Genomic DNA, 27,122 nt, shown 5'->3' on the forward strand with positions numbered 1-27,122 from the left:
CCTCTGTTCTAATAAAATTTTATTCAAAAAAGCATGACAAAATGGCCATGTTTAGGCCAATTTCTGAAGGTAGTTAATAGTTCATAATAAAAAAGTTTATTTTTTTTCAAGCCGAGCTATCCTCGTGCCTAAGGCCGATGCTCAAACCAAATGAGTCACTGGCTGCAAGAGGGGAAGAAAGAGAGAAGGGGAAGGGAAGCAGATGGTCTCTTCTCCTGTGTGCCCTGACTGGGAATCAAACCCGGGACGTCCACACGCTGGACCAATGTGCTCTCCACACTGACCAGGGCTAAAAAAACTTTTAATCAAGGAAGAAAACAAAATTCTGGAAAAGAACAATGAAAAAAGACTAGCTTTACTGAATGGTAACCATTGTAAAACTAAGTGAGTAGTGGTGCTGGGACATGACTGGACAGACCAAGAGCCCAAAGTGGACCCACATGTATATTCATATCCAGCACACAAAGAAGGCCTTTCATTACTGGAAAAGAAATAGATTATTCACCCAATGATCTTTGGACAATTGAGTATCCAGATGGAAAGAAAAATATGGATTCCTACTTTCCAATCGTATCAAATCGTACATGAATTTTTTTTTAAATTTCACAATGAGGAATTACTGTCTTAGAACGAGAAAGCCCCCAAATCCATTAAAAATGGACTAATTTGATAATTAAATTTCTAAATAGCAAAAATATAAATTTAGTTAAATGACACAAAAACTCACACTTATCACAGAGGTTTGTTTTTTTTTAAAGAAACATGAAAGACTAATAGAAAGTAGGCTAATTAAAAGAATAATTTACCAAAAGGGAAATAATAATGCTTATAAATATGTAAATAGATGCCCTCCTTACTCACAACATGACACTGCTGACTGGAGCTACAACCTTCCTGTCTTCACCTGCAATTTCTAAAGATGGTAGATTTGCGCTCACTGCTGAAGAAGGCTCTCTGGTGGCAGCATAAACTGGCACAGCCTCCAGGGATAGAAACGGGGGGGGGGGGGGTCAAAACCAACAGGAGACTCTTTGACCAGCAGCTTTTAGAAGTTTATCACACATATGTAGCCACCTAAACAAAATTATGTGTAGGTAAAGATATTCACTGCTGCACTATTTTTAATAATAAACAGTAGGCCCTGGCCGGTTGGCTCAGCGGTAGAGTGTCGGCCTGGCGTGCGGGGGACCCGGGTTTGATTCCCGGCCAGGGCACATAGGAGAAGCACCCATTTGCTTCTCCACAACCCCCTCCTTCCTCTCTGTCTCTCTCTTCCCCTCCCGCAGCCAAGGCTCCATTGGAGCAAAGATGGCCCGGGCACTGGGGATGGCTCCTTGGCCTCTGCCCCAGGCGCTAGAGTGGCTCTGATCATGGCAGAGTGATGCCCTGGAGGGGCAGAGCATCGCCCCCTGGTGGGCAGAGTGTCGCCCCTGGTGGGCGTGCCGGGTGGATCCCTGTCGGGCGCATGCGGGAGTCTGTCTGACTGTCTCTCCCCGTTTCCAGCTTCAGAAAAATACAAAAATAATAATAATAATAATAATAATAATAATAAACAGTAAAAATGGCCTCAAGGTCCAACACTCGTCTGAACCTCCCACTTTCCTGTAGGAAATACACATTAAACAACAGAACCCAAAGAAACCCTGCATTTGACAATGGATTCTTATCTATGACAACAAAACCACAAGCAACCAAATTAAAAAATAAACTGGACTGCGTTAAAATTAAACACTTGTAGATCAAAGGACACCTTCCAGAGAATGAAGAGACAATCCACAGAAGAGGAGAAAATGCAACTATTCCTGGGTATTTGCAACTATAAACAACTCTTGTGACTCATCAAAAGAACCTAATTAAAAATGGACAAAAAATTTGAATAGACATTTATCCAAAGATCTACAAATAGCCAACAAGCCCATGAGATGCTCAACATCATCACATCATGGAAAGGCAAATCAAAACCCCAGTGAGAGACCACCTCACACCTACGCCATATAGAACAAATATTAGTGTGGCAGACGGGGAAGTCGGAAATCCATATGTTGCTGGTGGGAGTGTAAATGGTGCAGCTGTGGAAAATGTGACAGGTCCTCACAGAGTTTGGGCTGCCACCTGATGCAGCAATCTGACTCCTGGGTACACGAATAAAGACATGTCCATGCAAAAGTCTATATGTGAATGTTCATAGCATTGTCCCAGTTGCCAAAAAGGCATGCCCATGAGGTTGTATTCTGTTTTTTGACTGTTCAGCCAATGTGAGCCTGTATTATCTGTTGCTGTGTAATTTAGCAGCCTAAAACACCACACTTTTACCTCACAGTTTCTGTGGGGCTAGAACGCTGGACCAGTTCTGTTCACGCATGGGGGGCACGTGGAGCCCTGAGGCTCTCCAAGGGAGAGGCTCCTCAAGGTCAGCCTGCTCTCACAGCCACTTTCCTCCCAGTAGGGCGACTTCTCCAAAGTGGCACCTGGAGCACGGGGCAGAATCTGACACCTCAGAGCCTGAGCTTGCCCAACACAGCTGAAGATGTCCACTGTCCTCAAGTGTCTCAGCTCAGGCCCAGGGGAAGCGTCATCCTTCATCAGGACACAAGTCCCTGGCCCACCAGCCACACCTAGACCCACCTGGCTGGGCCCCAGCTTGGCCTCTGCAGAAGTGCCTGGACTGCACTGTAAATGGCAATTAGAAGCTCTGAGTAAATTCCAGTCAATGCCAATGGGGGTTGGGACCTAAACAAACCACCAACAAAGCAAGATGCTCCCCTTCTCTGCCGTGCTCCATGGACACATGGAGCCCTGGTCCACACAGAAAGTCACTGAAGGTCCTGGCCAGTGGAGTAGACAGAGCTTTGCTGTGCAGATGTGCAGGGGCTGCAGGGTTCCTGAGCCTAGGGCTTGTCCTGCGTCTTCACTTGAAGTGGGGTCACAAAGGCATATCTTATTGATCTCTTCTCTGCTGTTGTCTAACTGGAAGAATCCCTTGTGCAGAAACCACCGTCTCCAGGAAGGCCTCTGTCAGTGCACACTGATTAATGAAGTTCCAGTGCAATCTCTTTCATAGGTTGGAAGCTGCTGGAAGCAGTGGCCTGTGTCCTTATCTTTGCACCCTCCCATGACCCCCAATGGCATAGCACAGGGCTCTACTTACTCATCAGCCATCATGCCCTCTTGGGGACCCTTTGGTGCACAGCCCTGCCACACCTTAGCCAACCTGGGCCCCCACAGTGGGGTGAGTTAAGGACTCAAAAGTGAAAGATGGTACCTGCCACACATGTATACAAATCTATGTGAATGGAATGTCTTTATGACTGTGGGGAAGAACTTCCTAAATGAGAAAGTTTGTAAATGCCACTGCATTCAAGTAACTTTCTAGGATGGACCTGTGAAAAAAAGTCACAATAGAAAGAAAATGCTTGCCACCAACAAAGGAGCCCCCCAAAACAGACAGATTGAGGAGCATGACCATGTCACCTACTGTGTACAAGGCAGGGCATCTTCCAAGACCTGCTGAGAGCCAGAAAGACGATTCATGTCTGCTCCAGAGTCTCAAGAAGGCCCTGGCCAGTTGGCTCAGTGGTAGAGCGTCGGCCTGGCGTGCAGGAGTCCCAGGTTCGATTCCCGGCCAGGGCACACAGGAGAGGCGCCCATCTGCTTCTCCACCCCTCCCCCTCTCCTTCCTCTCTGTGTCTCTCTTCCCCTCCTGCAGCCAGGGCTCCATTGGGGCAGAGTTGGCCCGGGTGCTGAGGATGGCTCTGTGGCCTCTGCCTCAGGTGCTAGACTGGCTCTGGTCGCAACAGAGCGATGCCCCAGATGGGCAGAGCATCGCCCCCTGGTGGGCATGCCGGGTGGATCCCGGTGGGGCACATGCGGGAGTCTGACTGCCTCCCCGTTTCCAACTTCAGAAAAATACAAAAAAAAAAAGGTCACAACTGCCCTGACCTCATTTCCAGGCTTTAAGCAACCCAGAGTCCACTGACAGGTTTTATCATGTGGGACACTTGACGGTGGCACATGACTCAGAGAATGAGTGATTTCAATGACTCAGCCACACAGGTGAGTGAGAACTGTGTTCTGGTCTCTCGCTGGGACCCCAAAGTAAAGCCTGGAGCTAAGAAGCAGGCACAACCGTGTAGGCACCATGTCCCTGTGACCATACAGAGATACTGGTTTTACAGAAATGTGGCCCATTTTACGAAGGCACCATAGCCATGGCCTCCCCGACACCCTGGATGCCCCAAGCCTGGCTAGAGGTGACTATTATTCTGTCCCCTATACCCCATGCAGGTCACCCTTCTGGAGCCCTAAAGCAGCAGTCACCACCTCCCATCCTAGCCCATGGCCTCCTGTGGCACAAGACCAGAGCTGGCCTAAGACAAAGTGGGTGCCCATGGCTGCGTCACACGTCCACCACCTCATAACCCAGGGCTTGTCCCAGGCACATGGTCCTTGTGTCCCATATCCACAGTGCAACATTTACCAGCTTCACGCAGATGACAAAGGGAGGCTGGGCAGCTCGGAAGTGCAGGATGGGCACTCGGGGCTTGGGCCTTTCCTGAGAGATGAGACAGGCTGTGGGTTCTGCTCCATGTTCCTCCAGCGTCTTCTGCACTGGGCAGCTTCTGCCACATGGGGCATATTGCCCGCGCCCCTGCACTTACAAGTGGACTTGCAGGGCTGGACCCGCCATCCATCACCCCCCACCCGGCCACCTTACAGCCACCACAGAACCAATCCAAGGTGGGTGACAGGGAGACCCAGACATGAGCAGGGTTCTCCAGAAGAAAATGAAGGTGAGTGCAGGTCACTCTGGGGGCTGTCTGCTGGGCCTGGCAGCTCTCTGGGCCCAGGTGGCCTTTCCCAGGGTGTCTACTCAAAAGACTCAGGATGGCATCCTACAGGCAGACCAGGCATGGTGTGGGCGACCCCGGTGCATGATCAAGCCCCACCCCCAGAGGCCTTGGGGCTCTTGGGGTTCCCACACACCTGAGAGTCCTCGTAACAGTAAAAACCCTTCTTTATCTTGTTCTCATCCACGTCGCAGAAGGCGACTACCTGGGGAGGACACAGGATGCCAGTGTCAGGGACAGTGCTGCTGGATATGGGGTTGTGGGAGGGAGTGGAGCAAGGGGAGGGATGAGCCTACCTTTCTCCGAGCCCCTGCTGTCAGGCTGCGGTAGAGCCTGCGGCCCTGTCTGCCTGCATTCCAGATGGTGAAGGTCGCCCAGTGTGGCAAAACCCTTTCTTCCAGGAAGCGGACACGGTGGGTCCAGATAGTGTGCCTATGGATGGAAGGCGGTGATCCAGGTGGGTGGGGCCTTCAGCCCCAGCCCCACGTTCTCTCCACCCCTCAGCCCAGTCTGGCAGTTCCTCTTGGTCCATACCCCCTGATCTTTGTCACCTGGGGCAGCCCCCCCCCTCGTGCACTTGTGAACCCAGAATGACATGCCAGGTTCAATGGCTGCACCTGCCCTCATGGCCCCTCAGGGACCCTAGGATGCACTATTCTCATGTCCACACACTCAGGAAGTGTGGCAGACCCAGGCATATGTCCTTGGGAGCCAAAGGGAGATCTAGGCTACCCCAATGTTAGGTACCTATGACCATAGTAAAGTCAAGAAAAGTGATCTGGATACACCCTTCAAGCCACCACATGGCTCAGTGTTCCATGGATGCTGCCCAGAGGGCTGGGCTGTCTTCTACAGGCAGAAAGCCTTCATCAGCCTCTTGCTACACGCAGACCTGGAAGTCCAGGCCTGGCCATGGGGTATGCCACTGCCTAAACCCCAAGTGTGGTGGGGAGACCATGTGCACCTGTCCTAGTTTGATATGTTTTAACAAAACTAGTGCTAGGCGAGTGACTTAACATAGTGTCAGTCTTTCTGTTAGGTTCCAACTGTTGGGCATTTCCTGTGGCCTTGTCTACCTACCTTGCACTTTAAAGTAGAATGTTTCACAGTTGTGTTGTGTGGCTATGGCTAGAGCTCTTAAAGATGCTAATTTCTTAGTCGTGGCCACTTAGCACTTCATCTTCAAAAGAAACACACTACACCATACACACCCCAAGCCAATCACACACCATGCACACCCAGCCACACAGCCTGTGGCTTTGTCAACATCCAAGAGAACAAAGTTTCTAAGAACAAAAGAACAGTGAATTTCATTGAACTTCATGCTAGTGAGTTCTAGCAAATTTATGAAATCCTAAGCAAAGAAGAGAGCAGTTTCAGTCACTTTAATGCTTCTCTCCTTTTAAACAGAGAACATGGGTGGGACAGCCCAGTGTTGAGAGGCACTGCGTGAGGTCTGCTAGTTCACGGTGTCTGGGCTGGGCAGAAATGGGAGAGGTCCTAGGGTCCCTGCCATGGGTATTGGGGGGTGGGTAGGGTGACATGCCTAGTACACTTGTCTTCCTCCACAGGGTAAGCAGGTGAGAAGGAGCTATAGACACGAGGCCTATGCAGTCTCACCTTCTGTTTAGAACAGGGTCCAGACACTTCTGTGACTTGAATTGTTTTTTAATGTTTTTCTTTTTCTTTTTTTTTTTTTTTACAGAGTCAGAGAGAGGGATAGACAGGGACAGACAGGAACGGAGAGAGATGAGAAGCATCAATCATTAGTTTTTCGTTGCGCATTGCAACATCTTAGTTGTTCATTGATTGCTTTCTCATATGTGCCTTGACCACGGGCCTTCAGCAGACTGAGTAACCTCTTGCTTGAGCCAGTGACCTTGGGTCCAAGCTGGTGAGCTTTTGCTCAAACCAGATGAGCCCACGCTCAAGCTGGCCACCTCGGGGTCTCGAACCTGGGGTCTTGGCATCCCAGTCTAACGCTCTATTCACTGCACCACCGCCTGGTCAGGCGACTTGAATTGTTTTTAACCAATTTTCTTCAATTTGAGGTAAAGATTGAATGAAACTCCCATCAAAGTGCCCCGTGGTTTCTGTGGACATTTATAACGGTATAAAATGGCCCAGAACAGACCTTTGAGGATATCAGAGCTGCCAACCAGACAGCTTAGAGCAGGCATCCCCAAACTATGGCCCACGGGCCGCATGTGGCCCCCTGAGGCCATTTATACAGCCCCCCGCCGTATACACCTGGAAGGGGCACCTCTTTCATTGGGGGTCAGTGAGAGGAGCACTGTATGTGGCAGCACTCCAATGGTCTGAGGGACAGTGAACTGGCGCCCTGTGTAAAAAGTTTGGGGACCCCTGGCTTAGAGCCTCAGGAATTAGGTCAGTGTGGGGCCCACGCAGAGATGGCCACCAGACCCAGAGACAGTGGACTGGGTTGGAGCAGGGAGGATGTCCTGTAAACAGTCCTGTGGGGAGGAACAAATCTGACCCCTATGTCATACTGCTCATGGCATGGGTTCCAACTGTGGGTCTCAATGTGGAAGGAAAACAAGGCTCAGAGGGATGTGGGCATTTAAATGAATTCCCTGTGCCTTGCAAATCTTCTTAGGGGCTCCCATGTGAAAGTACCACACAGCATGGGCCAGGAAAATCATGAAACTGCCATGAAGACATCTGCTTTGGTTAAATTCCTCTTCAGAAGTCCCGTTTTCATTGTTGTTTTTATTAGCTCTTTTTTAATTAGGGAGAGCACACTATTAGTGTCTTTCACACCCCTCCCTACCTGCGGGTGGACGCAGTGGAGAGGTTTGCGCAGTGGGGCAGTGCAAGGAACAATGCACAGGCTTCCCCAACCCGCAGATGGGCATTTCTGGAACTTCCTGGGGAGGAACAGCAGTGTCATGGACACAGCCCTGCACTGGGCAGCCACAGGCCTGGAGATCAGAACAGAGGTGGTAGGAAAGCCTTGGCCAGCAGGAGGCATCAGCACCAGCGGGAGAACGCAGTCTGCAGCACGGTGGGGACAGGAGCAGCAGAAATTCACCTAACACTTAAAGAGGTAAAGGGTATTGACTGTTTAGAAAGAAATTACACATAGTGTAAGTATAAAGAACTGCTGAAATGGTAAATGCCAGGCTCAGGAGAGCAGTGACTATGCACTCGGCAGGAGCAGGAACCTGGGGGAGAGCAGGAGGTCGACGGGTGAGTCATGTTTTATTTTAAGACTTTCCTTTATGCTTTTTGATATCTGATGTATTTCAGTGAAAATCATCAAATGATATAAAGGCTGATCATTCTCAATTTATAATAAAAAGGACAAGAATTGGAGCACGCTCAAATGGAGGGCTTTTGGGGAAAGAATTAGAAGGAATTCAATTCTTGACAACCTCAGGGTATAATTAAGCTCATTATTCTGTGAGGCTTTTCCACTCACAGCTCAAAGACTTTAATCCATTACAGAAACTAACATGAGATCACTTCTTTTGTGTTGTAGGTGGCAAAGCCTCATGCTTCATTCAGAACAAGGTGAGGCGGGGGGGAGGTCCCAACATGAAAGACATGTATTGCAATGCAAACAGGACAAGGATGAGAAAGTGTGTGGCCAAAATGCTCTGGCCTGCTGCCCAGTCCTTCCTAGATATGCAGGCACAGCTCACACCATGGGCCAGACAGCACTGTGGTCACCACCAGTTGCACACAAAGATCTCTTCACTCTCACACCATAAGACCTCAAGGGAACGCACATTTCACAGCTCTGCAGATTTGTGCCTAGGCAGCCACCTTAGTACCTCACTCACCTGAGGTTTCTATTTATGTATTTGGGGGGGGGCGTGGGGCAGGATTACTTCCTTAAGGAAATACTTCTCAGATATTTTTTAAATTTTTTTTTTAAAGATTTTATTTATTCATTTTTATTGGTGAGAGAGAGAGAGTAAAGAGAGAGAGAGAACAGGGGGAGGAGCAGGAAGCATCAACTCCCGTATGTGCCCTGACCAGGCAAGCCCGGGGTTTTCGAACCGGCGACCTCAGCGTTCCAGGTCGACGCTCCATCCACTGCGCCACCACAGGTCAGGCTATTTTTTAAATTTTAAGGAAAATATAATTTAGACAGAGTGAAGTGCGTGGATCTTAAAGGGAATTATTTCTTCCTTAACTCTTTGATACAATATATTAATAAACCCATCTGGCTTGGCCTTTTCTTCATGGAAAGTTTTAAAGTTACAAATCTAATTTTTTTTTTAGATTTTATTTATTCATTTTAAAGAGGAGGGGGGGAGGTAGAAAGAGAGAGAGAGAGGGAGAGAGAGAGAGAAAGAAGTGGAAAACATCAACTCATAGTAGTTACTTCCTGCATGTGCCTTGACCGAGCAAGCCCACGGTTTTGAACAGGCGATCTCAGTATTTTAGGTCAACGCTTTATCCACTGTGCCACCACAGGTTAGGCACGAATCTAATTTTTAATTATTTACACTTTAAATACCTGTTGGATCTGTAGGGATGTCTCCTCTTTCATTCCAAATATATCGGTAATCTATACTTTCTTTTAAAAAATCAAGCTTGCTAGCCTGACCAGGCGATGGCACAGTAGATAGAGCGTAAGACTGGGATGTGGAGGACCCAGGTTTGAAATCCCAAGGTCACTGGCTTGAGCGCAGGCTCATCTGGCTTGAGCGTGGGCTCACCAGCTTGGGCATGGGGTTGCTGACTTGATCATGGGATCATAGAAATGACCCCATGGTTGCTGGCTTGAGCCAAAAGGTTGCTGGGTTGAAGCCCAAGGTCGCTGGCTTGAGCTAGGGGTCACTCTCTCTTTTGTAGCCCCCTCCCCCGGTCAAGGCACACATGGAAAGCAATCATTGAACAACTAAGGAGCTGCAATGAAGAACTGATGCTTTTCATCTCTTTCCCTTCCTATCTGTCCCTCTTTCTAACTCTCTGTCAAAAAAAAAATCAATCTTACTAGAGGTTTGTCAATTTTATTCATTTTATTTCAAACAATTCTTGGTTTTGCTGATATTTTGGTCTTGACTGTCCATTTTAAATTTCACCTTCTTCCACTGTTAATTTCTTTTCTTCTGTTGACTTTGAGTTTACTTTGCTATTACTTTAGTAACTTTTAAAGGTGGAGACTTAGATAATTGCTTAGTTTCTTTTAATATAAGCTTTAAAAGCCATAAAATTTTACTGTAAACTCTGCTTTAGCTAAATTCCACAAATTCTGGCATACTTAAATTTTCATCACACTGAAAAATTTCTAATTTCTTGATTTTTTTCTCCATGATTGCTTCATTTTCAAATATTTTGAATTTTCTTTCATCTTTTTAAATTTTATTTTAGAGAGGGGGGAAGCAAAAAGTATCAAGTCCCATAGGTGCCTTGACTAGGCAAGCCCAGTGTTTTAAGCCAGCGATCTCAGCATTCCAGGTTGAGGCTTTATCTACTGTGCCACCAAAGGTCAGGCATACAGTACTTTGGATTTTCAAAATGGCTTAATAATTTCTAACTGAATTCTGTGTGGACATGAAACATAACCTGTATGATTTCAGGCATCTGATATTGATTCAAATTATTAGTCCAAAGTATTATCTGTCTTGCACTTGAAAAGAATGTCTTCTGTAGTTGAGTCTAGTGCTGCATAAATGTCAATTAGATCAAGTTTGTTGAGAGGTTTTCAAATCTATTTCATCCTTAAAAAATTTCCCCTATCCTATTAATTTATGAGATAAGAGTGTTAAAAATTCCAGCTATAATTGTGGATTTGTCTACTTCTCCCTTTATTTCTATCAGTTTTTCCTTCTTGTATCTTGGAACTCTGTGATAGGAAAATGCATGTTTATAACTGCTATGTTCTATGAAAGGACCTTTTCTGCATGTGTGCACTTGTATTGAGAGCAAACTCCCAAACGATGCTTCACTAAAGCTATGACATCAAAATTCAGATTTCACAAAGATGAGAAATCAAGTTCTTTTGCTTAAAACTGTACAAAATAAACCAAGCTTTATTTTTGAATAGCTCATATGCAAAAGTTCAGGTACCTCCCAAGTCAGTATGGATGCTGCAATCTGGGATCCCCACACAAGACACGCACAAATTAGTGTCACACATCACTGTGACAGTGGATATTAGACCTCCCAGGACAGAGGATTCCCAGTTGAGAAGCCACAAACTTCTGACAAGTCTCACACCTTCCAGGGAAAGAACAGGATCAACTTGACTTTCAGAACCACCAGTGCACATCCCTGCCTGAAACTCTTTACATTCAAAGAATGCCCTTGACAACAGACCCGTTTGAAGAGTCCATTCCTTCATGTTCCAAAAGTGAACAGCATTATGATGGAGGAACTGAGGGACATACACCTGTGAGAAAAATGTAACATGCACACATCCATGTGCACACACACGCAGCAGACAGTTCCAACCGAAGAAACAAAGACACACCTTCCTTTTTCCAGCCTACCTGCATGCCCTGCACGCTCCTGACCCACCCCTCGCAGTCAGCCTCCAGTGTACACCTGCCGCAGCGGCTCAGGCTGGTGGCCTTGGAGCCTGTGGAAGATGTGAGCCATGCCTCACGGAAGAGAAGAGAAAGAGGGATTGGGCTCACCTCCCTGTGATGCCCCAAGCAGGGGTGTGGCCCAACCGCTGTCCACTAAGCCATTCCCTCTGTTGGGGTCGGAGGAAGAGGGTGTCCCCTAACCCTCCTGCAGTCATGTCAGAGGCATCTAGGCCTCACTTCATACACATGAATTTTATCTCAAGTTAACCTCACACTGGACCCTGGGCCTTGGCCAGCCCCTTGAAGTACACAGCACCTCCGCCCCATCCTGCTCTCGTCCTGGGGACCCGCATACTCGAGGATGTAGTGTGTGGCTGCGCTGGGGTGGTAGCGGTACAGGAGGAGGCTCTGGTCCACCCGGACGACCCCGCCGCCCTTTCTGAGGTGCTCATAGAAGAACAGCAGGTCCTCAGGCACGCCCTGCAGGATGGAGGAGAATGTGTTTGCTCTGTGCACACGCACAACATGCCTGTGTCGAATACTTTGTGTTTGCATTCATTCAGGCAACTGGAGATGGGGCTCCTGCCCAGGGTCACAGGCCGCTTGGCCCCCCTTGATCCTTGAAGTTACAGCCTGTTAACAATACACCAGCTGCCCAGTGTGTGGACATCACCAGGCAAGAGTGACCACACAAAGCTCTTTGAGACAAGAAGGTGCTGGAAAAGAGGTGTGGTGGGCCTGGCCAGCGGGGTAGACAACAGCCCCCCAGCATCACCCTCACACAGCCTCTAACTTGAACCCTGGTAATCTTTGTTGCTGGTCCACTGAGACACCCTTTCCCCCTTAAGGCACTGTGTTCTGACAGGTTCTGCAGGGTTTTCCACAGTGCTTTTCCATCTTGTGAGAACTCAGGTCCCCTCCCTACCCAAGTCTGGACAAGACGAGGAAGGGGCAGCCCTGCCATCTGCTCACCAAGGCTCAGATCAGAACCTGGGCATAGGGGGTCTGTGGCCCCCTGCTGGTTAGTCTGCGGCTGGCAACCTCAGGGCTGATAAGGGATTCCAAGTTGGTCCCCTTCCTTGTTTTCAAGTTCAAAAGTGAAAATCAGGAAAGTGGAGGGGCTTGTATCCTGGTTCCTAACAGCAGGTCAGCAAAGGTGCATCCAGACAGGATGCATCCAGAGTGAAGCCCAATGACAGCCTGGAGACAGTGCCGAGACACATGGCTCTAGGCAAAGGCTGGTTTCCTGACAGTCCAGCAGCCATTTCTCACCAACTCCAGCCTGTCCTACTTCCTTGGCTGGCTCTTAAAATCTGAGCCTGATTCAGCCAAGGCAGTGCCAGCTCACGGCCATGCTGACTGCTCCCAATAAGCCTGTGGCTACGTAAGTAACCTTGGCCTCTCCAGAGCCTTCAGCCTGCCATCCAGCTCCTCCACCTCCCTAAGAGGAAGGCAGCCCAGCTGGCCCCTGAGTCTCAATGTACCAACAGAAAGGTCCAACAGGGTAGCTGTCACCCTCAGGGAAGAGGAGACTTTCAGCTCCATACCAGCTTCTTGGCCAAGACCATATGCACCGGCCTGAGTGGAGTCAGTGACACACCAACACACCTCTCTGCTGCTGCCCAGGCCTGCACACTGCTCAAAAGGGGTGAGTGCCACACCTGTAAGCTAGCCAACTCACTGCATTTCCTAGCTCAGATCTCATGCCAAAAGTCAGCACTGAAATGCTGTGGTTAGCACCTAGTCTGTTCACATTGGTCATTTCACAAAACAGAGTGAAGGTCTTATTGCTCTGAAATCCTTTGGACAGAATTTGGGATAAGCAGAATCAGGGCATGTGCAGGGAAATCCCAGAGTGCAGAGACCATAAATGGGAGAAAATACCCACAAGCCAGTATCTGACACAGAGCACCAACAATTTAACAATAAAGTGACAACCCAGTGAAAAAAAAGGAAAAGATTTGGATACTTCATAAAATAACATAATTAAGGCCCTGGCCGGTTGGCTCAGCGGTAGAGCGTCGGCCTGGCGTGCGGGGGACCCGGGTTCGATTCCTGGCCAGGGCACATAGGAGAAGCGTCCATTTGCTTCTCCACCCCCCCCCCCCTCTTCCTCTCTGTCTCTCTCTTCCCCTCCCGCAGCGAGGCTCCATTGGAGCAAAGATGGCCCGGGCGCTGGGGATGGCTCCTTGGCCTCTGCCCCAGGCGCTAGAGTGGCTCTGGTCGCGGCAGAGCGACGCCCCGGAGGGGCAGAGCATCGCCCCCTGGTGGGCAGAGCGTGGCCCCTGGTGGGCAGAGCGTCACCCCTGGTGGGCGTGCCGGGTGGATCCCGGTCGGGCGCATGCGGGAGTCTGTCTGACTGTCTCTCCCCGTTTCCAGCTTCAGAAAAAAAAAAAACATAATTAGCCAGTCAGTGCATGGAAAACCATTTGACCTTCTCAGTCATCTCAGAAACGCAAATTAAGACACAGTGAGAAACCATGGAAACTGACCAGGACAGTGGCACTACCAAGGCTGACACCAGCTGGCAAGGAGACTGCAGAACAGGAGCTCCCAGCTGTGGTGGGGCACTCATCCTGCAGAGAAAGGTCCCCTCTTTCCTCTCCCACAGTAAGCCAGGCATGAGTATCTTTCCAACAGATACAAAGCAGATCTGGAAAGTGGTGCTGGGCAGTAGTCTTCCTGAGCAAGCAATCCCTTCAGTGGCCATGACAAGCCTTCTCTAGGCCGTACCCAACCAGGCCAGACCTGCCCTCAAGAGGGCAAGTTGTTGGTTCTATACCAACAAATGCCATTTTTGGTACTTTTCTTCTCCTTTGAGGGCCTGAAATGTTGTCTATGGGAACATCCAGATTCCTCAGCTGGGATGTCCTGTGCCAAGGCCCCACGTCTCGCTGTCTTCCTGTCTGCACCTCAGCTGGCCCTGTTGCTTCTGCCACTGGCCCCATATGGACTCACCTCCTTACTAAGGTGGGGGAGAACTATGTGAGGATCATTCTCCAGATCTGGTGCTCGGGGTACCTGTGTTCCCTGCAGAGGGCACTCCATGGAAAAACTCATCAGCTCAACCCAACCTTGTTACTGCGGATGGCCTAAAGGAACCATGAAAACATTCTATGTCTTCATTGTCCTAGTGGTGGCTTCACTTCTATCTCTGACCTGCCTACTCCCTTCCCACATTCCTCATTTGCTCCAGCCACAGCCCCAACACAGCCATGGTCCCAGTCCCTAGTCCTGGATCTCTGACCCTGGTTCCTGAGTCTTAGCACAACAGGAGGAATGGGCTTCTTTTTTTTTTTTTTTTTTTTTTTTTTTCTTTTTTCATTTTTCTGAAGCTGGAAACAGAGAGAGACAGTCAGACAGACTCCCGCATGCGCCCGACCGGGATCCACCCGGCACGCCCACCAGGGGCGACGCTCTGCCCACCAGGGGGCGATGCTCTGCCCATCCTGGGCGTCGCCATGTTGCGACCAGAGCCACTGTAGCGCCTGGGGCAGAGGCCACAGAGCCATCCCCAGCACCCGGGCCATCTTTGCTCCAATGGAGCCTTGGCTGCGGGAGGGGAAGAGAGAGACAGAGAGGAAAGCGCGGCGGAGGGGTGGAGAAGCAAATGGGCGCTTCTCCTGTGTGCCCTGGCCGGGAATCGAACCCGGGTCCTCCGCACGCTAGGCCGACGCTCTACCGCTGAGCCAACCCGGCCAGGGCCGGGCTTCTTTTTTCTCTAAGAGCTTCTTCTCTAGGCAGAATTACCTCAAGCTAAGAGGCCTGATGCACTTCCAGATCCTGAGACTGCTTACGGCCATGATCTCAGGATGCATCAGACTTAAATTTGTTGTTTCCATGCAAAGTCTCCTGGTGAGCATTTCTGTGTTGTTGTCTGTGACTGTGAACAGCAGGGGCTTGGATTCAGTTCCAGTGAGAGCTATGGATGTTTGTAGCAGGGAGACTCACAGAGAATCCCCTTGCCCACCTGGTTTAATTTTAGGGAGAACCTACTGGCTGAGAGGTTGTCCCCTAGAAGACAGCTTAGCAGCCTCTCCTGCCTTAGTCCCTGTAGGGCACTGCAGCATGTGCACAAGGTGTCTCCACTCATGAATTTGGGAGAGAAACAGGAACACAGGGATGGTGCCCAATAACTAAGAATCGTAACTGGCATGCCTCCACAACAAAGTGAGCACAGTGGGGCTGATCCTGGGGACACAAGGGCTGGGCAGCCTTGCTGGTGGCAGCCTGATGTGGCGGGAGGTACAGGCTGAGGCAGCCCCTGGTTTATACTCCAGTGCAGCACTGGGGCTCTGGCTTGTAAACCCGAGAACAGCCCTGCTCCTGCAGGATATGTTTGGGTGGCCATGAGGGATGGTCTGGCCAAAGTGCAGCAGGGGAAGGGGGCAGCAGAGGAGTCAGGTGCCTTCCTTCAAAATGAGGCTTCTGCAAGCAGCAGGCAGAGGGCTGGGCGGGATCAGGTAGGGTTCAGTCCACGTGGCCCCTGTGCAGTCAGTGAACCATACACTCAAAGCCAGAAAGACTGTGGCCAAGGTTCCAGGATAGATGGTAGAGTCTGGCTGGAGTCACTGTCTTCACTTCTGGTCTAGATTCCCCAGATCCTCAGGAACCCTGTCCCTAGACCCCTTGCCAGCCTCTGTATCCTGGCTCCATCTTGACACCAGCCCCAGCAGTACAAGGGGTGGGGTATTACAAAGGTCAAAACAAGACAGGAGAGGTGGGCCTTGCCACATCTGGTCTCCTGCTTCCAACCGTGGAAACTAGACCTCATGTTCTCAAAGCCAAGTTAAGGGGATTAAGGGAAAATATACTAACCTTAAGGTTTGCTCTTTTTTTTTTTTTTTTTTTTTTTTTTGTATTTTCTGAAGCTGGAAACGGGGAGAGACAGTCAGACAGACTCCCGCATGCGCCTGACTGGGATCCACCCAGCACGCCCACCAGGGGGCGACGCTCTGCCCACCAGAGGGCGATGCTCTGCCCCTCCGGGGCGTCTCTCTGTTGCGACCAGAGCCACTCTAGCGCATGGGGCAGAGGCCAAGGAGCCATCCCCAGCGCCCGGGCCATCCTTGCTCCAATGAAGCCTCGCTGCCGGAGGGGAAGAGAGAGACAGAGAGGAAGGAGAGGGGGAGAGGTGGAAAAGCAGATGGGCGCCTCTCCTGTGTGCCCTGGCCGGGAATCGAACCCGGGACTTCTGCACACCAGGCCGACGCTCTACCACTGAGCCAACCAGCCAGGGCCTCTTTTTTCTTTTTAAGTGAGAGGAGGGGAGATACAAAGACAGACTCTCGCATGTACCCCAACTGGGATACACTCGGCAACCCCTGTCTGGAGTCAATGCTCTGCCCATCTGGGGCCATGCTCGCAACCAGAGGTGGATTAAGGTTGGTTGAGGCCCTGGGTGCAGAAGAAAATATTGGGCCTCTTAGTAAAAGAGAGACAAGCAAAATGAAAATACATGTTAACCAGATTTTTAATTTTTAATTTATTTTTGTTTTGTTTTTAATTACATTCTCTTATTATTTTCAATGTGCCATGCTTTGCTGCCTTTTTTTTTTGTATTTTTCTGAAGCTGGAAACGGGGAGGCAGTCAGACAAACTCCCGCATGTGCCCGACCGGGATCCACCCGACACGCCCACCAGGGGGCGATGCTCTGCCCATCCGGGGCGTCGCTCTGTCATGACCAGAGCCACTTTAGCGCCTGGGGAGAGGCCAAAGAGCCATCCCCAGCGCCTGGGCCATCTTTTGCTCCAATGGAGCCTCGGCTGCGGGAGGGGAAGAGAGAGACAGAGAGGAAGGAGAGGGGGAGGGATGGAGAAGCAGATGGGTGCCTCTCCTGTGTGCCCTGGCCGGGAATCGAACCCAGGACTTCTGCACGCCAGGCCGACGCTCTACCACTGAGCCAACCGACCAGGGCTTAACCATATTTTTAAATAAATAAAGCCCTGGCCGGTTGGCTCAGCAGTAGAGCGTTGGCCCAGTGTGTGGAAGTCCCAGGTTCGATTCCTGGCCAGGGCACACAGGAGAAGCGCCCACTTGCTTCTCCACCCTTCCCCCTCTCCTTTCTCTCTCTATCACTCTCTTCCTCTCCAAGGCTCCATTGGAGCTAAGTTGGCCAGGGTGCTGAGGACGGCTCCATGGACTTTGCCTCAGGCGCTAGAATGGCTCCAGTTGCAGCAGAGCAATGCCCCAGATGGGCAGAACATCATCCCCTGGTAGGCATGCCAGGTGGCTCCAGGTTGAGCACATGCAGGAGTCTCTCTGCCTCTTTGCTTCTCACTTCAGAAAAATACAAAGAAACAAACCAAAAACATTATGTACTATATTAAAATTGCACATATGAAATTAAACTTGGTGTCATTAGAAAAAAGTTTAAAGTTGGGATTTTGTAGGGCCCTTCAGAAGTCAGGGCCTAAGGCACACGCCTGCAGTTAAATCTGCCTCTGCTCGCAACCAAGCTATTTTTTAGTGCCTGAGGCAGAAGCTCCACAGAACCATACTTAGCACCTGGAGCCTATGTGCTCGAATCAATCGAATCATGGCTGCAGGAGGGGAAGGGAGGGAGGGAGGGAGAAAGAGAGAAAGAAAGAGAGAGAGGAGAGAGAGAAGAAGGAGGGGTGAAGAAGTAGATAATCGCTTCTGTGTGCCCTGACTGAGAATCAAACCTGGGACATTCACATGTCAGGCTGACGCTCTACCAATGAGCAAAACAGCCAGGGCCAAGTTTTGCTTTTTAATTGGGTGTAGCAGTGTAGGGAACAGTGAGCAGGTCAGCAGCCAGGTCTCCATGTCTAGGTCAGAGGCCACAAACCAGTGTGAGCTGAACTCCTGCCCAGTTTGGATATGAATGTACAGGGGCCGTCTCCCACTGGGGGGTGGGTGGGACAGGGACAGGCTGCTCCTCTCTCGTTGTCCATATACTAAGCTCCCCCTCAAGCAGCTTTTAAACCAGGATGAGGTAAGCTGGGGCCGGAGCCAGGGCAGGTGTGAGTTAGGCAGGTGCCCCAAGAGCCCACAGCCTTCACACAGCGATCCACTGCTTTTGACAAAACAAACACAGTGCCCTGGGACCAGCTGACAACTGGGACACAGCAATGTATGGCAGGGGAAGTGCTGGGAGACCTTTACAGAAGGTGATTTCCTAATTCCTGGACTAGGTCATGACATCTACCAGTCGGTAGGGCAAGGGTAAGGGGGACCCATTCTCAGGAATGACAGCACCTCCCCCAACCCCAGAGGAGGATTCCACAAGGGGACCCGCACTTACCCGCCCACCCTCACTGAATGGGCCCACGTGAGAAAACCACGCTCGAGAGCAGAACCAGGTAGGCATGATCACAGTTGGGCCGTTGGAGGTAAAAACCTAGAAGCAATGAACATTGGCAAAATTAAGAGAGAGCAGGAGACCCAACCCAAGTCATCTCTAGGCTTCCAGGCAGCACAAGAAGACAGTGAGGGAGTCCTGGATAGAGACACAGTTCATAAATGGAGTTGCTGGTGGAGGATAGGGTCTCTCCAACACCCTGCATGGGGGCTGGAGAGGGCAGGGAGGTAGCAGCAAAATTGTGGCTTTCCCTGGATTCACTGAGCTTGAAGAAGGAGGTCACTCCCAGCACGGGACACTGGACCGTGGCACCCCCACTGGGCCTTACCACCTGAGTCCTGTTTCCTCCTTACAGCACTGGAAACAGAGTAAGTTGTGGTGACAATGACACGGCCTCCAACACCACCAGTTTTCTCCCACTCCACTCATGCAAGCTGGACTGGGCACCCTTGCACCAGAGCAAGAAGTGCCCAGGCCACAGCGGCTGCATCTGCCATGCACAGTGTCACCCCTTGTCTGGCTTTCACTCCCAGCAGAGCAGCTGGTCCTCTCGACCTTCAGGAGTTGGGCCCTGTAGCTCCCACTGACTTCCCTGCAGCTGGGGGTCCTGCTGGGGGCTGCCTGGCCCAAGTCCACCTGGCTGTCTTCCCACCACTGTGCACATTGACCAGAGAAAAGGATAAGAGATTGGGAGGCTGAGTCCAAGGCCCCTATGTGCTCACGGTGGCTCTTATTTAGGAGATCTTCTCCTCTCTGTGCTTTCATCTCCAAACCCATCTTTTCAGCTTCCCTTTGAGGGAGGGGGGGAATGAGGGAGAAGAGAGGGAAGATTTTTTTTTTCTGAAAGTGCAACAACAAAGCAGGATCAAAGCAAATTTCACTGGTCTCACATGTCTACAGCCCTCCAGTGATTCAGGTTTCCTTAACACTTAATTCACATGGAATCATTCAGATTATACCTAATCGCCCAGAGCATAACACCTATAATTTTTCAGGGCTGCTTCTTCCCAGACATTTCTTAGAGCACCACACTCAAGTCTTATTGACCCCCCACCCCCAAATCCTATTTGAACAAGACAGGACAGTTTCCAAAGCATTTCGTGATGTTTTCTCAAAAGAGAACAAAGAGATAATTTGTGTTTCAGAGCATTTCTGGACTCTCCTCCTTCTCACTAAGCTTCTGGGGTAGGGGTGCTGGGGAACTCAAGGCACTTACTCTTTCTTGCCTCTCAGATGGACTGGCATCTCCTCCAATAAACACATCCTAAATTAACTCTGAGCCAAATTTGGGGTGATTTTGGAGGGCTGCAACTATAGCTTCAACAGAAAAAGCCTCGGATGACCTCATGGTTGTTCGGGGGTTCCCTGGTTGTCACAGCCTCTGCTCTGAGCCCAGCACATGGGATGTGGGACTTGGGGACCCATTCTTGCCTCCCCAGAAGCAGGGAGGCCATCTGTAGCTGTTGGTTTCCTCTCTTTCTTCTCCAATCAAGTGAAACCAAATGCAATTCTTAAGCAAAAACTTTTTATGATGAATTTCTCAGGATTGGAGGTTTAAAAAAATCAGTCAAAGTAGAAAACAAGAAAAACCTGATAAAACACCTTCCCTAAAATGACAGGATGTGCAGCCTTTAATAAGCCATGACTGTTTTCATGTAAAATATTTATCCTAAATCATGAAATATTGTGTCTTTTAAATTAACATATATTTGATTCAAGTAGTATAAATTACAATAATCCCCAAAAGCTAGTTATTAGGGGAAAAAACTGGGACTTTGCCCATCAGGAGTATATAACAAGAGCGGTGAGCGCTCTGGAGCCGCACTGGTCTGTGCCCTCAGCCTGTGCTCAGGAGGAGAGCACCCACGGCACCTCGGGGGGTGAAGAGCAGGTAACAGTGAGGCCAGGGTCTGTGAGGACAGGGACACAACAAAGTGCGGCCCTGCCCCAGCCTTCCAATAATTTCATGTTCTCTACGAATCTGAGTGGCTGAGCTGAACCAGAGAGACAGCCTGACCAGGAGCAGGGCTGGGACTCAACAGGTGCCTGGGACCAGGTAGGTCTCCTTGCTCTGTAGGCAGCATGGTCTAAGGTGCCCACACCAACCAAGACTCACCATGCTGATCCTACCAGCCCTTGAGTGAGGGCAGGAAGCTGAAGACAGAAAGGCATGTAAATATATATCTTATTAAGTATTATATAGTACCATATTTCCACAAAGACTTCTATTTCATATTTTTTCCTAGAGAAAAATTGACTTTTTTTGTGTGTGTGTGTGTGTGTATGTGAGAGAGAGAGAGAGAGAGAGAGAGAGAGAGAGAGAGAGAGAGAGTGTGTCAGATTGGGACAGACAGGAAGGGAAAGAGATGAGAAACATCAATTCTTCGTTGCGGCTCCTTAGTTGTTCACTGATTGTTTTCTCATATGTGCCTTGACCAAGGGGGCTACAACAGAGCGATGACCCCTGGTTTAAGACAGCAAACTGGGGTTCAAGCCAATGACCATGCGGTCATGTCTATGATCCCACGCTCAAGCCAGCGACCCCACACTCAAGCTGATAAGCCCATGCTCAAGCAGGATAAGCTCATGCACAAACCGGCAACCTTGGGGTTTCGAACCTGGGTCCTCTGCATCCCAGTGCAACGCTCTATACACTGCACCACCACCTAGTCAGGCAAAAACTTGACTCTTTAACTCAAACATGTTCAACAAAGACCTTCAAAACCCTACTCATGGTGTGCTGGACCCCAGGAGTTCATGTATGCACACACTGGAACCAAAGCCTGGGACATAGCAGGGGGAAAGGTGTCTGGAGTGATGATGATACTACCCAAAGTGACCCAGAAAAGAAAACACCCAGCCTAAAGTCATGGAATTTCAAGGGAACCTAGATAGCCAAAATAATCATGAAAAACAAGCAGAGGGTTGGAGGACTCATTTCCCTTAAAGTCAGAGAGTTTCAAAACTCAAAGCTACAGTAATCAAAAGTGTGGATCTGGCATAAAGACACAGACCAACAGAATACAGGAGAGAGGAAAAAAATATACCTTCACATGTAGTCAGTTGATTTTCACCAAGGGGCCAAGACCACTCAGTGAGGAAAGAACGTCTTTCTAACAAATAGTGCTGAGAAAACTGGACATCCACATGAAAAGAGTGAAGTTGGGCCCTCACCTAACATCATATATAAAAATTAACTTGAAATGAATTAAAGATTCAAATGTAAGAGCTGCAACTATAAAACTCTTAGAAGGAAGCATTTTGTGACTTTGGATTTAGGCAATGGTTTCTTAGATATGATACCAAAAGCATGAGTAACCAAAGAAAAAAATGTATAAATTGGATTTTATTAAAATTAAAATGTTTTGTACCTCAAAGGATGCCATACAAAGAGTAAAAAGATACCTCACAGGATGAGAGAAAGTATTTCCAAACTATATCCAACACAGGTCTAGTATCCAGAATGTATCAAGAGTGTCTAGAATTCTTCAAAAAGACAACCCAACTTTAATGGGCAAAGGACTTGAATACACACTTCCCAAAGAAGATATACAAATAGCCAATAAGAACATAAAAAGATGCTCAACATCACTAATCATCAGGGAAATGCAAATCAAAACTGAGTTACCACCTCACATTTATTAGAATGCTACTGTAAAAACCCCCCAAAACAAAAACAAAACCAGAAAACAGTCTAAGTGTTGACAAGATATGCAGGAACTTCAAGATGGTACAGCTGCTATGGAAACAGCATGGCAGCTCCTCACATGCTAAACACATAGTTATCATGGGACCCAGCAGTTCCACTCCTGGGCATTTGCAAGAGACCTGAAAATGAGACAGGGCATGGTGATGTTCACAGTAGCCAACAAGTGTTAAAACCTGGATGAACTCTGAAAATGAAGTCAAACAAGAAGGACAAACACTGTTTGACTCCACTTACATGAATGTCCATAAGAGTAAATTCATAGACACAAAGCAGTTAGAGGGCACCAGGGGCTGGGGGATGGAAGATGGGAGCTAGTGTCTTGGGGCGCAGGGCTTCTGGTAGGGAAGACGAGGAAGTCCTGGAAGTAGACAATGAAATGGTTGCCCAACAATGTGGCTGACTGTACAGTGTCACTGAGTTATTCAGTGTCTGAAATGGTAACCTTTGTTATGTACATTTTCTCATGATAAAAGAAGATGTGACCACAAAAGGAGAGGTCAGAGTGATGTGGCCACAAGCTAAGGGATATGCACCTCTAGAAGCTGAAAACGCAGGAAACAGGCTCTCCCGGAGGCTCCAGAGGAACCAGTCCTGCAGCACCTTGATATTGGCCCAGTAAGACCCGGGTCAGATATCTGACCTCAGAACTGTAAGATGATAAATTGTATAATTAAAAAAAAAAACACTCAGCAGGACTCAGCATGGTTGGAGTTAGGGGGCATTTTTGTGTCACGTCACACAGTCTGGACGCTGAGGGGCGAAGGAAGGAAGTATCAGCAAGTAAACAATGAGATGAATCCTTGCCCGCTGGCTGCACAGGTGTCTCTGTGAGGCTCTTCTAGGTCTGAAGGATGCAAATCCACAACATACAGACACATGGGGACCTGGGGAACAACAGGCAGGACTGCCTGAGGGACAACCAGATCTGCTTTGTTGTGACCACGGAGGCCTCACCTGGGTGGGGGACTTGGGAGGGATGCTTATGTCCACAGAGGGAGGCGCAGTGGGAAGCACAGAAAGGCACCAGCACCCACATTCAGGCTCAGCACATACACCCAGCACCACCTGATGCAAGATTGTCTCCATACCATATGTTATCTTAAGAGCGATGAGAAACGAAAGAATTAAAATGGAACAAAAAAGCAAAGTAAGCACGAGTTTGGGGGCAATTTCTTTTAGTTCCATCAGCACAAGGACAAATTGGCTAGTCCTGATGGTTTCCTTCAAAATCTTCTGTGTTCTTGCTTTCAACAGTCATTCATTATTTGTCAAGTCTCCCTCCAAGAGGCATGTTATTTTTAGCTCTAAAGCCCACGTTAATGCTCAGGTATAGCTGAGCACACAGGAGTTAGCTCGGCAGCAGACCTGAGCAACAGCAAACACTTGTTATGAGAACTTCCCCACTTATTTCAAGAATCCTGCCAGCCATGATTCTACAGACTGGATGACGTCTTACTCTAAATGAAACAGTTTATGTTCACGCCTTACCTCTCCTACATCACAAAAAGGAAATGGCCATTCAACAACACACAGCAAATGCCCAAGAAAATGGCCTTTTGACGCAAAGGCCAGGATTAGAATGAACAACACAAACTCACAGGGCCAGCACATTTTAAAAAATTTATTTAGAGGAGGGGAGGCAGAGACAGACTCCCGCATGCACCCCAACCAGGATTCACCTGACAAGCTGCCTATGGGGCGATGCTCTGTTGTTCAGCAACCAAGTTATTCTTAGTGCCTGAGGCAGAGGGCAGGGAGCCATTCTCAGTGCCCAGGGCCAACTCACTCCATTGGAGACATGGCTGCAGGGGCAGGGGGTGTAGAGAGAGCAAAGTGAGAGGCGTAGGGGTGGAGAAGCAGATGGTCACTTCTCCTGTGTGTCCTGACCAGGAATTGAACTCGGGACATCCACACACCGGGCCAACACCCTACCACTGAGCCAACTGGCTAGGGCCAGGGCCAGCACATTCTAATTGGTACATTTCTCTTCCAAAGGGCGTTCACACTGGTGGCTTCCTCTCCCTGATCACCTGCATATTCCTAGGCAGAAGGCTGGCTTGGTCACATTTAAATGAGTCACACAATACACCCCTGCTGTGGTTTTCTTTTGCACTGGGACTGCTGTTGTACAATCATAGGATTACTCAATGCACTGGATTAGCCACAGCTTTTGCCATGTCAGAGGCCAGAGGCCAGGACTGCACCAGCAGCAGCGATCTGCTGACCCGTGCACGCAGCTGGCACATCATCAAAACCACGTAAGTGAGAGTGCATGAAGGAGAAACACCTTTGTTGGGTAAACTTGTTTCTTTTTAAAAGCATATGTATCGCAAGTGAGGGGTGGGAGGAGGTTATGCACTTATGAAATTTCAAAAAAAAGTTTTCTTAGGAAATATTGCCATTTAAGTTTGCCATACACCTTGCACACAAAGTCACAGGTGACTGCATGAGGCTCTCAGTGATTCCAAAGGCTAGAATCCAAACGGCAAGGACTGCAGGAGATCAAATGTAGGTTATGACTCCGGTAATGACTCCTGTGCTACCCCATCCTTTGTGGTTCTCAAGGCCTGGCCCCTGGGGACATGTTAGCTAGGTTACCTTGGCCACCACTCAGCCCCGGCTGCCTGTGAAAGGCTCTGTGGGGCAGAGCCTCTGCTCAGGTGACTGAGCTACACTGGGGGAGGAAGAGAGGAGATTTAAACCACCCACCCAGTCTGCTCTGCCTGCTCCATTGTGAGATAGGGTGCTTTGCACAAATGACACATATCGGAAAACTTCCAAAAAGTTATGTGAAGGTTAATGTAAAAGTAAGCAAATGGGAAGAGCAGATGCCTTCACACCCAGCTCCACCCTCACTGCCAGGCTCTGGTTTCCCCAGAGACACAAGGGTCTGTCAGTGACGCAGACCCCTCTCCGGAGTCAGTCAGATGCTGGCACATTAACGGCACTGTCGTTTGCCTCACAGGCAGTCAGTTCTGCCCTCACTGTGCAGTGCAGTCCTGGACACTGTGGACATGAGTGGCCTGGCTATGTGCCAATAAAACTATTTGCAAAACAGTTATGCACACTGGTCTAACTGGTAAGGAGTGGAGGTTTGGCTTCAATTTAAATGAATACAGCTTCGGCCCTGGCTGGTTTGCTCAGTGGTAGAGCATCAGCCTGACGTGCAGGAGTCCCGGGTTCGATTCCTGTCCAGGGCACAAAGGAGAGGTGCCCATCTGCTTCTCCACCCCTCCCCCTCTCCTTCCTCTCTCTCTCTTCCCCTCCAGCAGCCAAGGCTCTATTGGAGCAAAGTTGGCCTGGGCGCTGAGGATGGTGCCACGGCCTCTGCCTCAGGTGCTAGAATGGCTCTGGTTGCAGCAGAGCAACCCCCCAGATGGGCAGAGCATCACCCCCTGGTGGGCATGCCAGGTGGATCCCGGTCGGGCCCATGCAGAGGTTTGTCTGACTGCCTTCCCGTTTCCAGCTTCGGAAAAAAAAAAAAAAAATTAAAACAGCTTCTTGACTGCTGAGCTTGGAACAGGCCTGTGTCCCCACTCCTGTCTCCCCCATTGCTGGGGTTTGTGCGTAAATGAGGTGCAGAAAATGCGGAGACAGCCCCCAGTGAACTCAGAATTCTTGGAACCCAAATGAACTATCCCAAGAGGCATAAATGCTTTCACTGTGATTTTTTACATTCTTAAATGTTTAGGTAAATTACGGGTAATTGAACCTGCTGAAGAGGACTCAAGCTCTTCCCGGTCCAGCAGAGGGTGCTCGGGGCCGCAAGCAGGAATGGGAAGCATTATTTACATCAATTTTTGTCTCTTCTTCACTCTCAAGCTGTCACTCCCTGCTTGTGTCAGCAACTGAAAAAAATCAGACAACCCAGTTTCTTAGAATTTTGTCTAAAGGAAGGGTTCCCCAGCGAAGCCTTGCAGGCCCAGGCTGCTGTTCTGGGGGCCTGGGAGTTTGGGGCTCTCCTCTTGTTTTGCACCAACAGAAAGTGCACTTTACAAAAATGAATTGTACGTAGCTCACAGATGTTAACAGTCTATCCCAAAGACCTCAGATACAGAACACACTGAAACAAATTCCATGAGCCACCGGCTGACCTGTCCTTGGTTCTTAAAAAAAAAGGAGCAGGAAAGGTGCGTGGATATGGACGGGCACTTTTAAATGCTTTCAGTACTTAAAAAGAAGAGAAAGGATTATAGATTTAAAATGAGCTCTTCAGAAAGAGAAGCCTTGTAGTTAGAGAAAGAACATGAAACAGTTAGAGAAAATTAATGGACCTCATTAGCTGTATCTCAGCAGGAAGTGATATGACTCTTACAGAAAAAGAGCAGTTGGCCCTGGCCGGTTGGCTCAGCGGAAGAGCATCAGCCTGGCGTGCGGGGGACCCAGGTTCGATTCCCGGCCAGGGCACACAGGAGAGGCGCCCATCTGCTTCTCCACCCCTCCCCCTCTCCTTCCTCTCTGTCTCTCTCTTCCCCTCCCGCAGCCGAGGCTCCATTGGAGCAGAGATGGCCCGTGCACTGGGGATGGCTCCTTGGCCTCTGCTCCAGGCGCTAGAGTGGCTCTGGTTGTGGCAGAGCAGCGCCCCAGAGGGGCGGAGCGTCGCCCCCTGGTGGGCAGAGCTTCGCCCTTGGTGGGCGCGCCGGGTGGATCCCGGTCGGGCGCCTGCAGGAGTCTGTCTGACTGTCTCTCCCTGTTTCCAGCTTCAGAAAAATACAAAAAAAAAAAAAAAAAAAAA

General features: G+C 49.4%; 1 protein-coding gene across 3 annotated transcripts in view; it reads right to left on the minus strand.

Annotated features, from left to right (window-relative positions):
• Positions 1-27,122, minus strand: part of B3GNTL1 (UDP-GlcNAc:betaGal beta-1,3-N-acetylglucosaminyltransferase like 1) — a 61,905-nt gene that overhangs the window by 4,811 nt on the left and 29,972 nt on the right. The window contains exons 7-11 of one of the 3 annotated variants that reach the window (XM_066236174.1): positions 18,622-18,717; positions 11,709-11,833; positions 5,144-5,279; positions 4,984-5,052; positions 4,478-4,552 (exon numbers count right to left, since the gene is read on the minus strand). In XM_066236174.1, the coding sequence (XP_066092271.1) occupies positions 4,478-4,552; positions 4,984-5,052; positions 5,144-5,279; positions 11,709-11,833; positions 18,622-18,717 (501 nt within the window). Of the gene's footprint in view, positions 1-4,477; positions 4,553-4,983; positions 5,053-5,143; positions 5,280-11,669; positions 11,834-18,621; positions 18,718-27,122 lie in introns of all 3 variants that reach the window. The other 2 variants (XM_066236173.1, XM_066236175.1) reach the window with 2 other exon arrangements.

This window comes from Saccopteryx bilineata, chromosome 6 (genome assembly GCF_036850765.1).
Source record: "Saccopteryx bilineata isolate mSacBil1 chromosome 6, mSacBil1_pri_phased_curated, whole genome shotgun sequence".
Classification (NCBI taxonomy): domain Eukaryota; kingdom Metazoa; phylum Chordata; class Mammalia; order Chiroptera; family Emballonuridae; genus Saccopteryx; species Saccopteryx bilineata.